General features: G+C 42.1%; 2 protein-coding genes across 2 annotated transcripts; both read right to left on the reverse strand.

Annotated features, from left to right (window-relative positions):
- Positions 1–5,187: 5,187 nt before the first annotated feature.
- SERLADRAFT_412006 (uncharacterized protein) lies at positions 5,188–7,012 on the reverse strand (the record flags this gene model as incomplete). The annotated part of the gene is made up of 7 exons (XM_007324314.1): positions 5,188–5,472; positions 5,577–5,602; positions 5,655–5,959; positions 6,066–6,179; positions 6,313–6,430; positions 6,839–6,947; positions 6,974–7,012. The coding sequence occupies 7 exons, from the start codon at positions 7,010–7,012 to the stop codon at positions 5,188–5,190; spliced, it is 996 nt and encodes a 331-aa protein (XP_007324376.1).
- A 2,560-nt stretch (positions 7,013–9,572) lies between these two features.
- Positions 9,573–10,273, reverse strand: SERLADRAFT_443691 (uncharacterized protein; the record flags this gene model as incomplete). The annotated part of the gene is made up of 2 exons (XM_007324315.1): positions 9,573–9,692; positions 9,839–10,273. 2 exons carry the CDS (start codon positions 10,271–10,273, stop codon positions 9,573–9,575), a joined length of 555 nt encoding a protein of 184 aa, XP_007324377.1.
- Positions 10,274–15,336: the final 5,063 nt, after the last annotated feature.

Raw genomic sequence — 15,336 nt, forward strand, 5'->3', positions numbered from 1 at the left:
GACATGTTGACAGGCCTCGATGATCAGATCCGTCAGATCTGATGAGCTTGTATAATTACACACCGCAGGCTGCCATTGTCAGAGGACCCCTGATAATCCCTATGGAACCTTGATGCATCCGGACAAACTTTGGGAAAAGTGACAAAACACCTACATGGGGATCCGGACAAAATCCCCAAAATCGTTTAACCTTGACCGGACCAGAACCTTGTTGAGCTATCCCGACATCGAAGGAGGTCTATTAGAGTCAAGATATGAAGAAGTTGTACAGCATGACTTAGTGTACCGGTAAAGTTATGTTCTTTGTTATACTTAGCTGTCCATACTACATGGTTTGAATCTCAATGATCAATTATTTTTCTTTCTGCACTATGTTACGATACACAATTTTTCGGACTTACAAACTTCTTTCTCTGTTCTAACTTTCTTTTCTCAAAGAGTTCTCACGCACTCGCGCCACGCGGCACTTCCCTTTTGGTCAGACTTCTACTTTCTCGCGCCGCGCTGCCTTCCTTATTCTTAGCTACAAGTATCTCACGCAGTGGAGCTGGTCACATGGGCTGCGCTCTACGACATCATCAGCCACTGCTTCCATCAACTGTATAGTACATATGTACAAACAAAACTGTAGTTGTATACTGTAGTAGTATAAATACCCAATAGATCCAGGAGACTCCTTAGCCAGTCCTACTGTTGTTTACCACAACTAACTTGGTCCTATCCTAAGGGTAACCACTCCCCTCACTACCTTTATAAGCTTTGTCTGAGTTGTGCGCCAGAGTAATTAACTCTTGGTTTTTACACACTTTGGATTTTATGGCACAATCTTGTGGGCCAAATAAATATTTTGATAGAAATTTTTGTAGTACCCTTCACCGAACCACAATATACACCACATGGATTTAACTATCAAGTCTCCTATTTTCAATCCCTTGGAATGAAACCGGTCAAGGTCTTTGGAAACTATATCCATATTGGTAATGAGGACTACAAGATGCTCAACATATTTTCTCATGAGCTGGACAAATTCAAGAAAGCTTTGAAGATGTTCTGACAACGCGGGGAAAAAAAGTCTGAGCAGGAAGTTTTGAAGCCAGGAAACAAGTGATTTGACTGTATAGAGGTCCTTACTTACCTGCCTTGCGCCTTTTTTACTCCTATACCAATCTTTGTTTGCAAGTCTGGACAAATTTAGCAGATAACAAATCTCATTACCTTGTTGACCTGTCCGGACAATTTTTCAAAAATTTTCAGAAATTTTACTAAACTATGACACCTTACCGGAGATCCGGACAATTTGTGTTCAATTTCTGGAGGTTGTGTCCGGACAAAAATCCAAAGCAACAAATCAAGGTTCCATAGGGATTATCAGGGGTCCTATTGTCAGACGTCTGGTTCGCAGTAACTTATAAACGGGTGATATCTATCATGGTGGCATATCACTATGAGGCTTCCTCAGAATCTGATCAAGAGGCTTCATTTTAATATGGAAGACGGACGGACTTCAGCGCTTCATATGACCTGTGACAGTACTTACTACTTACCAGCCTGAGAGCTCTGTGCATTGTGCCATTTGGAAGGCGATGTCCTTTGAGCGTTGGATGTCTGACACAGGAGTTCCAAAGTTGCTCTTCATTAATTTGCAAATGGATCTATATATGCCCAATACTGTTCAGCGGGCCCCCACCCCACTGTTGACCATGTTAACGGGACTCGATGATCAGACCTATCAGATTATGATATGAAGAGTTTGGACAATTGCATACTGCTGTTGCCATTTCCTACTAAAACCGAGCTGGTCCGAAATCAATAACTTACACAGAATTCGCCATGTGGCTTCCTTAAGGCTTCTTCAGAATTTGATGCTGATTTGGAAGTGATGCAAAGTTCATTCTATTATGCATATGGGAGAGGGAGTTGAGCGCTTCCAAGTCACAAAGTCAGCCTAAATAATAGCCGAGTACTTTTTAATAGGCTGACAAGACTGGTGACAGGTCCTGTGAAGCGTGACAGCAGTTACTAATACTATATATGTCAAACAATATTGAAAGCTTTCCTTTCTTGTCAGGACACTATTGATAACATTGCCCTCTGGGGCAGACCTGGACCCCAAGTTTCTTTTGGATCTGGTTGAATGTCTGAATACACTGTTAAGAGCAATGGGGTGCTGGTTATGAATATGCCTGTATTTCTATTAAAAAAACTTTGTAGCACTATTTGTATCGTCTGAGCTGGTTGTATGGGGCAGCTACTACCCATAGTTGTGGTAAACGGATGCAAAGTTTGATATGATCCAGAGCAGGTATAACCTCCAAGTAACCACACCAGTGCTCCTCCATAGCACCTAACTTTGTCGTCACCATCTTTTATGCATATAGTGTAGTCTCCATGTTGGATCCTCCAAAACATACATGCAGAGTCTGTTGTACTGTATAAGGCATGGGGACAAATCGAATCCTTGCAACATTGGTGCGGTCACTCGTTTTTGTTCTCTCAAGCACAAGGATTAACTCGCAAATTGTACCCTCTGTTAATGTATTTCAGGTACCCTCGTACAATATTTGTGTGAGGAGTCGTATAGTCAAAAAGGGTGTAATGATTGGCATTGGTGAGTGAGCGATACATCCCTGTGAGCTTGGGATATGCGCTGAAAAATCCATCGCCTGATATGAAGTTCATCACAGCGGTGCTATGAAAGTGGAATATGGGAGATATGCTCATTGATGTTGATGAGACCACAACATCGATGTTCTTCAAACCATTCAACGTCTTGACAACCTCCTTAATGTCCACATCCGCTTCATAGGCATCCTTCACCTGTGCGTCACTTTGCACAATTCTATACCCCTCCAAATTTTCCAGATATGACATCATTTTGTCTATAAAAAAAATGGGACATACAAATCCATGTCTGCGTGCTGCCAAGTTGAATAGCCTGCAGAAAAATGCAGTGCAACAGACCCAGACACGACACTTTTGCATTGTTGCAGCATGGCAAGGAACAGTATGGGAAACCGCATGAAACACTGGACAGTAGAAAACATCCAATCTGACAAGTGTGCTTGGATGACTTCATAGTTTTTTTTGGATGTTCCTGCATATAGCATTGTGTCTGTGACCGACATTTCACGGAGCACTTGTTTGACCATTTCTACAGTGCATTTCCCAACCAGTAGACCATTAGGGTACAGAGGAAGCTGCACCATTGTGTGTGTCTGGAGTGACAGTGATTTGGTGAGTGGTGGCATATTGTCTGAGCAATTCTGCATTGTTCACGCTATATCACTGCTCTTTTTGCATGCAACCGGCGTTGTCACCTTTCCATTTTTGAATGTCTTCAACTACAGCATGTGAATGCTTTTATTTCAAATTTTACATGGACATTTTGGTAAGTGACCCAAAGCATGTTATTGAGTTTTCCAATTGACGTGCTATGTGATCTAGTTTATGGCACACTAATTGAAAACAACACATTTCAAAAATGTCGCCGCTGAAATTTGCCCATATCAGTTTAAAGTGTTTTCATCTTCCCAGTTAACTAACAATCTATGCACCCTTTAGTACACATTACCAAATAGATTTGTTGGTGTGCTCACTGTCGGATGTCTTTCCTCACCAGGGAATGGTCACCTGGACGCATGTTCACAAGCAGATTCCTATTCCTCTGATATTGGCGAAACACTAACATCTGGCCATGGAAAATAATGCAAGGTTGTAAGACTTTCAGGGCTCCATTGACAGGAGAGAGGTTTGGGTTTTCAGAGTAGTAAACCGTAAAAACTGATGTTGGAGTATGGATATTTTTTTTTAGGTTCCTGCGATCCATCAAAGTAAAGACTGATATGTGGGTGCAAGAATGCTGGAGTTAATGTCTGTTGGAAGCACACAATGTTGATGTATGATGCAGCTGTTGATGTGAATTTGTACGCCCTGATATTTGTGTTCTACAGCAACTTGTCAGGTTCTGGGGCAGCGCAGCAGGTTAAACTTACCTTTCTATTGACAGGCATTGAGGCTGACTGAAAGTAGATGTTAATTTGTGCTCGGCCCTCTAAACTCATGTGCATTTTATTTTCCTTTGTTGATAGCAGATCACTTTGCTCTGGATTACTATATCATTTGTGGTTTCATTGGATGGTTATGACGTCGTTGGTTTATCGGAATTCATAATCTACAGGTCCTTCAGCATGTGGAGTAGTGTTTTTTCTGCGCAAACACTGCTGATATCTGTTCCGCTTGCATGGTACCACCATAAGGTATGTGCTAGTTTATCTGTGTTGAATAATGGTGAGATTGATGATTGAACATGTAGTGGTGCATTTTTCATGACAACAAGGGGGCCGCTACAGTCAAATTGGGATTTGGAACTGCTGACAAACTCTGTGACATAGTTTTTTGGCAGTTGCAATGGTGCTGTGAGCAATTGACGGTAAGCTTCATAGTTCCATTCAAATCAACCATTAATTCAATCATAGAATTGACTGATGGGCTGGGCAGTGTTCCATTCCATAATAGTTGCCATCTTGTTCAGTGCCTCCACAGCAAATATATTTGTTTTGATAGGTATTGGTTGAATGGAGTTTCAAATATCTTCCAGGCTGTGCAATGGCTTATTAGCAATGTATCACAGCGCACAATGTGTATCTGTTCTTCAATTGCTTTAGGCAATCCACTTTCTGGCGTAGCAGATTCGGCATCAGGTACAATGTGGTTATGATGTTTAGAATATACCTTTTTGCCTATGACCCAGTCTGGGTGGATGTCTTTTACCGTGTTTAAGATCTTTGCAGTGCTTTGTTCAGGTTTGGAGACCAGGCATTTATTGATACAGTCCAACACTTCACTGTCTGATGGAGATAGAAACATTGACGAGAACGACAAAAGCAACAGATTTTCAACAAGGGGATGCTGGTATTTAGTTAATAAGCATGTACCATTGCAGTTACATCATGTAAGCGTCATTGGAGTACAAAAGCAAGGGGTATGTATATTTGTCATTGCATATAGGAGTATTGGAGACGTATGGGTAGAAGCACAAAATCGCAAGTCAAAGGTATTATCTGCCATAGGCAGGATGTTGAAATCGTGCTGTAACACGTAAAGTCTGTAAAATAGACAAAAATCAAAAGCAGATGAAGCTGTAAATTGAAGAACGTGTACAGAGGGAAAAAAAGGTTGACGCATTTGTCAAATCTCAATGACAGTGTCAATTGAATTTCCTTCACCTTCTGTGCTGTCAGGCCTGTGAAGTAGAGAGACACTCTGCAGTTCAAAACTAGCCACCCAATTCACCCATTTGTAGGCGTCGGGTGAGCCCATTGATGATGTTCGATCCTTCTTCCTGTAGTGTGTGACCCAAGCTTCAATCAAAACAATGTCCTTCAGGTTGAGATCAGATATGGGATAAGTGGTCATCTTGTGCTTGCTCGTAAAAGTGTCACAAGCGTCAAATACTTCTGTGAAAGGCTGCACCTGTGTAGCTTATGGTAAGTACAGGTGTAGTTCTAGGGTGTTCAAAATCTCACAAAGTTGTCACTGCCTTGTACACGGCTGTTCTGCTATCTGGCAAAGCGTACAGCGCTCCAGTCTGATTCTGCTATTTCTGTGATGACATTCAGTACTTACATGACAAGAAAGTGAATGGAGACAGGTACCTAAGGTGGGTGTTGATTTCAAGGACAGCATCTTGCGAGCAATTCCGGTGGCATCCACAGAAAATGGCACCACAGTAATTGCAACATGCTCAGAAGGTGTGCCATTCTTATCAAAAAACCATAAGCCTGAGATTTGACCTGCAATCCAGATTGTTGATGGATTATTGCCGTTCCCTTCACAGAGAATATGGCTCTTGTTGTGAAACTTGGTCCGAGTTCCCCACTGCAGGCCTTTGGAGGGCAGTTTGTTAATGGAGTATGTGTGCATCTTATCATCCGCATAGCCTGCCAACTTGAAAATGTGGCTATTGCAAAGAGCATTAGTACAATATAGTGGCTGATCCAACAGAACATCCCTATATGTGTACAGCATAAGGCAGCGTCTGTGCACGGCACGCAAACATGACCTACCCTGGCAGAATGTTGACATTCTTGGACTCAGATGAGTCTGTTGCTTTATTAGCGGTGAGATGTCCCATATCGGATGTTGACAACTTGGAGTTGGTCGAATCACTTTGAACCATGCTGGTGTAGTGTGTTAGTGGATACACAATTTTTCATCAACATCACTTACATTTCCTATGGTGCAGTTTTGTTGTTGCTGTGAGCAGAACACATATTTAGTATAGTTAGACGTAGAGAGGCGAGCTACACTAACCTTGTGTTAGTAGGATCTAAGTTCTGTCCTGCCACTTCAGCAATGTGATTGTCCTCATCCTGCACAATTGTTTGCAGAGATGGCACTTGCACCTCATTATTCCTGTGCACAGCCTTTCCTTAGTGCAAGTAGTACATTGAATAATTTTGTTGCTAAAAGTGGTTGCAGCACTGGAATGGTCATCTGTTCTATCATTTAATGCTGTATGGTTCTCATTCTCATTATTGACCTGTTGCTCATATCAGCGTGTAAAACTATTTTGAAAGCAGCAAAAATATTACCAACCCTAGTGAATACATGGTGGGACAAGTACAGATCACAATTATCCGTGATCGGCTGCCCATCCTTTTGCCCATCAATGCATAAAGAAGCATGGATAAGACATTGCATATTGGTAATGGCATGGAGGGACCCGTTCCAAGGCATGTCATGCCCTTTTCCTTGGAGAGTGAGGTGTTGAAAAGTGCTGGTAACACGATCAGGATCACTGCATGTGTCTTAGTGTATGTTTAGTCAGAAAGCTTACCTGTTCCAGTTCCCAAAATGCGAGAGATTATATCTCCCGAGGAAACCTTGAAGCCAAATGGGTAGATCACGTTGGCCGGCTCCCTGGGTTCCTTGTAGAGGACATGGTACTGGAGCCTGCGAGATCAATCTTGACCTGTATGAGAAACATATGTCCATTCACAGATAGTGTCATATCCGTATGGCACACGTTCCCAGTTGCCTGCAAGGTCTTTCCAGGCTGGTTTTCACTCTTCAGTTATTTTATCCCCCCACTGGTCTCGCATGAGAGTATGATTACGATCTAGAAAGTTTGGTAAATGGTTATATACTCTGACACTGCACATACACGCACCTTGTATGAAAGACATAAATGCTAAAGAGATAAATGAGAGATCACGGCATAGAGAAACCGTAAAGGAGCTAAATACATCAAATGTTGCAAGACCCTAGGGACTGTATGTTCGGGGTCTATGCTGGCAGCTCACTTCATGAAAATTGTGGTAGTATGAGTGCAAAGAAGGGGAAAAGCCCTCTGTTCATAACCCACCACAATGCTGCCTGTGTCTGCCAAGCTCTCTGCAAATGTCCTCTGGCAAGTTGTGTGGGCCTGTGGATTTCCCGATCTCATAAATTTTGGCGCCGCATCTAAACAGCACAATGTAGTGGTGCACAGGATTTTTGAGCAACAAGTCACTCACCTTCTTCAGGACTTTGTCCCATCACCAACACAATTCTTTCATCGAGCTTTGTTTGATATATTTTACTCACATATAATATGTCTTAGGCCCTCATTTTCATCCTCAAGCGCAAGTTTGTGTTCAGCGGGTGGATGATTGTTTATGTTATCTGGTAAGCTTTTCCTCGTCAGTTTTGTTTGATTTTTGCATTCGTTTAAATTATTCTATACAATGATTCGATTTACAACTTCTTGTTACCAACAGTATGCAATACAACACGCATGTTACCCCACCTCAACATGTCCATGCACCAAAATGGATATAATCACCAACATTGACACTTGGTTCAACGAGAATATGATACCCTACAAGAAGCTCAGTGGTATGCTACTTTGCTTTCCCCCTCAATACATCCTCCTCTTTTGCACCATATTTCTATAGGCCACCATTGTAAGGAGTCAAATGGGAATAAAACTGCAGCAGGACAAAGGTAAGTGACGTATTTGGATCCAGATTGTGTTACTGACCTAATGAGCGCCTCGACAATGAAAATCTTCACTCGTCTCAACATCTAGTGCCTTCAATCTTGCAAACTCTCGTTCAAACTCGTCACTGAGTGGTTTTTGCACCTTATGAGGGCTAAACCAGCGTATTATTACCACACCAGCCAGTGACTTTGCACGGGAGAGCATAACATAGGCACTTTGCAGGGTTTTGCAATTTGACAAGTCAACAAGGACTCTTTGGAGTGACCGTCCCTGGACTTTGTAGTCTGTAAACGCATAGGCAGGAACAATTGGTGGCTGTACTCGAGTGACATTCATTTGCAAGTCCAGGTCAGTGTTTTTGTATAGAAAGTGCAATGTTAGTGGACATACAGGGACAATTTTGGGTGCAAGAGAAGGGGTTTACAACTATGAGCTGGGGGGGGTGCACATATGCACACTCTGCAATGCAATAGCCTCCTCCTGTTAATAAGTATTTGATGGAATGCAATGTTCCCTCTGATCCATTAACAATGTTCACCTCAATTGCCATGTTTTCCATCACCATAACTTTCATTCCAGGGACTAGGGGTAGGAGGCCAAGAGCATCCTTGGACTACAAAGAGGATGCTCTCTAGACTTCTCGCTGCAACCTGTGAGGCAAGGGCATTTTGGAATGATAATCCAGAGATCTGTACAAGTGAAATTCCTGGGTGGTTTCTAGCGCATGTCACTTTGTTAAATGTAGGTTGAGTGCGTCTCTGGTTTTCTTTTTCCTTACTACAATTGGCGAATGCTTGAATTCATCCAGGGATGCAGGGTTTGCGGCGGTGATTTGTTGCAATCTGCAACTCATCAATGTATCATAGTCAGCAGATTGGTAATTTGTGCCAGTGCCCAACTGTTGCGGTGTCATAGGTTCTTTGCCAGACCAAGCAATCCCGTCATTAATATACATCAAGAGGTTTGCAAATGGGGCATCTGTAGCAGCACACCAGTTTTTTTTCAAGATCACCACTTTATTAACTTGACGCCAAAGGAGTACACCGTGTAAAGCTGTCTGGCCAGCAATGGTTTGTGCAGTGAAAGGTGCAATCCGTTGTACAAGAGCATGACAAAATAGTAGACTTCTCTTTCACAGGTCTGAGCACTTCGTCATTTTTGCCTTTACATTGCAGGAGTAAAACACTTACATGTGGAGGTGGATGCCAAGCATATCAAAGGCATGCTCAATGATCCAGATCTTCAGCCTAATGCCACTATCAATTGTTGGGTTCAGGGCATCCTTCTCTTTGATTTCTAGCTCATTCACATACCTGCTGATCGTCATTGTGGTCCTGGTGCATTATCTCGTCATCAACCAACAGAGGAAGACTTTGGAGATGCTCAAGAATCAGATGATTGGCTTGATGATATCGCCCTTCTTGTTGATCTTGCCAGACCTCTCCCATATCACCCTATGTCACTCCCTTTGTTCCTTACAAATGATTCTTCTCAGTACAATACTTTTCATCAAATCTTCCACTTTCTTCAAACTATGGAGCTGCCTATATTTTCCTCTCTTCAAGCTCAAAAGCGCTTTGTCAAGCGATCACTTCAATTCTTCTTGAAAGGAGACAGCATGTTTAAGCGTTGTCACTCTGCTCCTCCTCTCAAAGTCATCTTCAATCCCAATCTTCGACTTCACATCCTTACTGAAGCACATGAAAGGCTTGGTCACAGAGGAGTCAATGGTGTATTCTCTACAGTCAGAGAGCGCTTTTACTGGCCCCATATGTTACAGGATGTCAAGCATTATATTCACACCTGCCATGAATGCCAGATTTGAAGTGTACGCAAAAGTGAAGTCCCACTTACCATGTTTGCAGCAGTGCTGGTGTCGAGGGCAGTGACAAGGAGATTATCGCTGGCTTTTGTTATCTTGGCTGTCCATTGGTTGAATTCCCAGAGAGACATGCACTGAAAAACATTGACAGATGGCCGTAATGTATAGTCAAGTATGTTATTTGACATTGTTGGAGCACCATCTCCAATCAACAGATTGAGCTCTTGTGTTCCATCCGAGATATTATGACCATCACTGTAGTTTTCCATGCCAGAGCCGTTAAGGTACCCCCACTCGTCCTCCACAATATCATCACCATCATCATCGATACTTTGCTCATCTAGGTCATCATCACACGCCAATTGAGGTTCAAAAAATGTTTGAACAAAAGTGTCTAAGACACGCCACTTGATCAACTTGAATGAGTGACTGGTGTAATAGTTGCCACCTCCAATCAGGTAACTCATCACTTGTTGATGGGATATCTCTTATTGCCCCATAATGGCATTAATAGTTTTTGTGAACAGACTTCTGTTGACCATGGATAATGTGCCCAATTCAACATTGAAATTGGTCTCGTTCTGTTAAATAGCATATAAAATAGCTGCAAGGCCAACATGTGTAGGTAATTGTGATTTTGTGATATAATCTGTCACATAATAAACCAGAGCTTTGGCGGCTTCTCCAGAGCCAATGTACTTTAGATCCATATTGCACCGGAACAAGAAGAGCACAAGATCATTGAAATTATTAATGCAGGGGTGCAACCTTTTTAACAGAATAGACTGTGTCTCTGCATCAAGTTCAGTCAAGGCACGAGTGTTTCCATTGATCCACATTCAACAGTGATGATCATCACGAGGTTCTCCTGGCTTAAGATGTTTCCAACAGGTTTCAGTATGTTGATGCCAGTTGCATTTGACAGCAAGCTGATGGACAGTGTCCTGAAAAGCTGCGGCAAATTCATCTTCATCCATGTCAGCATATATGGGCTGCATTGTCAAATGAGCATCTTGCTGTCCAGATAGCCGGAAAGGTTCTGGTAATGGCAAGCCAGGAGTCTCTGTAGTTACAGTTTCATTGCCAGGTAGGTGACACAAGATTGTGCTTTCCAATCAGGTAAAGATGGAACACTGATACTCTTCATTATCAGCCATCTTGTCTCTCAGATCTTGGGGCGAAGGATTTCCTTTAATCCACAAGGGCATATGGCAGTGCAGTGTTCCACGGCCCTGTGCTTTGACTATTCCATAGTGTGCAATGCAATGTCCGAACAAACCAGGGGGCTGATGGCTTTGCACAATGATGTCAAGGAATGCTGATATTGTAACAACCAAGAGTTAGTTACTCTGGCGCACAACTCAGACAAGCAAAAGAGTAATGAGAGGGAGTGGTTACCCCTTAAGATAGGACTGAGTTAGTTGTGGGTAAACAACAGGAGGACTCACTGAGGAGTCTCCTTAATCTATTGGGGTATATATACTACTACAGTTTGTTTGTACATGTGTACTGTATAGTTGATGAAAGCAGTGGCTGATGATGTCAGACGGTGCAGCCCGTGTGACCAGCTCCACTGCATGAGATACTTGTATCTAAAAATAAAAGAAATGCAGCGCAGCGCAAGAAGGTGGAGTTTGAACAAAAGGAAAGTGCCGCATGGCACAGTGTGTGAAAACTATAGAAGAAAGTTAAATAGGAGAATGAAAAGTAAAGGTCTGAAAATTGTGTATCGTAACAGATGTCATTTTATCGAAGAATTGAGCAGCAGGGCCAGGATTATTAGCAACAAACACTGCACGTTCAAATGTTGACATTTCCAACCAGCGGTCAGGAGCCATCCCAGCTATAATGCCGAGAAGTGGATTATAGATGTCTGCAGAATTCAATGTAACAAAAAATGTGGGGGTGGAGAACATTTTAATTAAAACACGTATTTCATTTCTCCTGCACAATTTGTATCCAAAACTACCCCTCAGATCCTTTGCCAAAAATTTCAATCGGTTGAGAACTTTCATAGCACATTTTTGTTGCCAATTAGAAGGGGCTGCACCAGGATAGTGCTCCCATTGTGAAATCATTGCTGTTAAGTCAGGCGCAACTGATCACATGTCTTCTATGATTGTGTCACGTTCACCTGCACTCACAGTAAAACATGTATTCTTGTTCACTTCGGCTTTTTGCAGGATATTCCAACAAACATATGCGGAACGAGGATCCTTTTATGGGTCCAGGAATACTCCACTGACTACTCCTGGTCACACTAGATTCCAGGTTTGCACATAATTGCAACTGACAACCCACACTGAGCATGCATCACGGCTGCCACTGATCTCTCAATTGCATATTGATACGTCCACCATCATGACTAAGATCACTGGCCTCATGGATGTCCAGCGCCTCTCCCTGCTGGCACACATAGAACGAGGTCCAGCCTGTGGCTCTGCCACTGGTGCGATGTTTTTGCTATATGATAAAAAATAATACTATTAAGTGATCAAAATGTTAAGTCAGTGAACTTATGCTGTCTGTAATGTATGTTAAGTCTTTGAATCCTATGATGCATGTTTGACTTGCAGTTCTTTCATTGAATGTCCTTATAAGCCTGCCCTAAACTTGCACAGTATAGTGAATCAAGCAGATGGTTCATTGAATCTTTACAAACATCAACATATATTATAACATAAAAAGTCTATGGTATTACATTGATAAATTGATGAGAAATAAAAAAAGAGACTCCAGAAATGGTACACGACAAAAATATGATCTGAGAATAAAACACTTTAGTAAAAAGGGTGAAAATTGGGGAAAAATCTACTTGCCAGTCACGGATAAAGCCAGTCAGAATTTTGGGATACACCACATTGACGGTACGTCTGCCATTTGAACCATGTGGAAATAGCACTTTTATTTTCTCTCCTGAAGTGCAGTTAGACAATGCAATGTAAACTTGCCCATGTGAACACACTGGAACACGTAAATCCAGCCCAACCTGTGTCACTGATTGACCTTGAGACTTGTTGAAAGTCATGGCAAAGGCAACACAGACAGGGAATTGACAACGTGATAGCTTGATGGGCAATTCTTCTGATGAAGGTTCTAATGTGAGGCGTGGAATAAAAACTATATTTCCTGCATGTTTTCCTCCCAAGACACGGCACTTCAATACTCTTCTCTTCATCTCTATCAAAATCATGCGTGTTCCATTACAGAGTCCATTTAGGGGATCAATATTGCAGAGGAGCATAAGTGGACATCCAGCTTTAAGTTTGAGGTGCACTTCAGGAAGGCCAGATACTTGCAAAGAGTTCAAGAAGAATTCCACAGGATAATGTTCATGCCCCTCTCCAACCACTTTATCAATTGACAGAGCTACTAACTCTTCTCCAGGGAATTTTGTGAGGATTGCTGAATTAAGGTTGCTAACGGCATCATTTTTTGTGGAGAGGATGGTGCGGTGGAGGAAATAATGATCATCTTTGTCTCTATTTGCAATTCCAGGATAGGTAGTGTCGACTAATGAGTCTATGGTATTTTCTGGCATAAGCATGTTGGCGGGAAGCTCAATAGTTCCATCTCCTGCAATTCCACGACCACCACCAACATCCAGGAGCCAGCTAGCAAAGGCTTCACTTTCTGGAGTATGGTCCAGGCACATGTTCTGTGTGAGATAGCAGACATGAATATTTTTCCACAGTTGTGACCTTCTAAGAGAGGCAGAAATAATGTGTTGCCTTGACCCTCTTTGAACAACAGGTGTTGTTTGGCGGATGTCCCCTCCAAAGTCCATTGTAATGCCTCCAAATGGAAGTTGATTATCCAAAATGTCCCGCAATGTACAATCTAATGCTTCAATCCCATGACGGTGTTGCATTGGCGCTTCATCCCAGACTATAACTCCGGTATGTCTCAATACCTTATGGAGGCCAGAGTTTTTTGGAATCCTGCATGTGGATGTTTCATGTACAGGAATAGGGATTCCAAAGTGTGAATAAGCTGTGCAGCCACCCTTCAAGAGCAGGGATTCAATCTCAGAGGATGCTACACATAGAGCAACATTATGATTATGTCCTGCTCAAGCAGCAGCAGCAATTGTATTACAGAGATATGTTTTTCCCTTACCTTCAGCACTATGAATAAAGCAAGTTATTCCCCAATTATGATAGATTGACTGTAAGCATTCCATTACTCTTGACTGAGCTACTCCACACTATCTTTTGAGTATTAATAATACAGTTAAGTGATCAAATTTTACTTAGTCAGAAGTCAGTGAACTTGTGCTGTCTGTCCTTATAAACGTGAGAATTTCAATGTGGCTACAATTTTCACTGCGTTCACCACCACCATACTGCTGCTCCTGTGTTGCCACAAAAACCACGCGAGCAAAACTAAGCAAAATAACCGATGCAACGTGACTTGCATGCAGCATTTGGGACCACTGTCCCCTTCATTATAGATGAGTTGCACTCGTTGCAGCTTTGCTGCAACTTTCAGGTGCCTGCGGCACCTTCCACACCCATGGTGCCACAAAAAACCACGTGAGCAAAACTAAGCGAAAAAATGTGCTCCCACGCGACTTTTGGGACCACTGTCCCCTTTGTTATAGATGATACCACAGCCTCCAGCATACCTGGCCCATGGTTACTGATGAATCCTTTGATGATGTACAACTTAGTATGAAGATGAATTTCTGCAGATACAAAGAATAGACAAAGTATTCAAATACAAAGAAAATAGTGGTTTTGTGCGAGAACATAAGGCCATATCATGCTGAAGTCTCCAATGCATTTGGAAACATCTAAACGCCAGATGATTGTCTGTCGTTCTGGTTCACCTCTCCTTCCATATTCATTTGAGGTGTCTTTGGGCAATATTTTGAATATTGATGGTCAAAAGTTGAACACATCATCTCTGCACATTCAATAGCCATATGGCATCTGTGTTGCTCTGGTGAAACACCCTGAACGTCGTCTCCATCTGCTACATTGATAATTTGGAACCCTCAAGCACAATATTTGGCAAGACAAGCAACAATGCGTGTTGGATATGGACCTAAAGGGGAAACTACCATAGGGTTCAAAAGTGTTCTGTATTGGGATGTGATAATTGGACATGCTGAAAAGAAAGAGTCGGCAGAGACGTCATTCATGACTACTGTTAAATGGAATCAAAAAATTGATGTTACTGCACAAGGAGAGCTTGCCAGCTGGTATTTCACAGCGACATGATAATCCACCTTGACACTGGTTGCAAAAGCTTGACTAAGCGTACATCCTTGTCATTCTGTAGGTCTTGAACCTTTATCAATATGACTGCTCCTTCCATCAATGCACAAAAAACAAGGCAAGGGGAAAAACACACCAAGCATAACTAACATTTGTCACACCCAAAATTGATGAAAAAGTCTGAAAGTAGTTAAGTTAAAATATTTGATTGTATTTTTGGACCTACAAGATTTTGTCAGCATAATGTAATTTTATTGACATAATTTTATATCTCCACACAAAACATAGTATCAATGGAAATATGTCAA

This window comes from Serpula lacrymans, assembly GCF_000218685.1.
Source record: "Serpula lacrymans var. lacrymans S7.9 unplaced genomic scaffold SERLAscaffold_19, whole genome shotgun sequence".
In the NCBI taxonomy this organism is placed as follows: Eukaryota; Fungi; Basidiomycota; class Agaricomycetes; order Boletales; family Serpulaceae; genus Serpula; species Serpula lacrymans.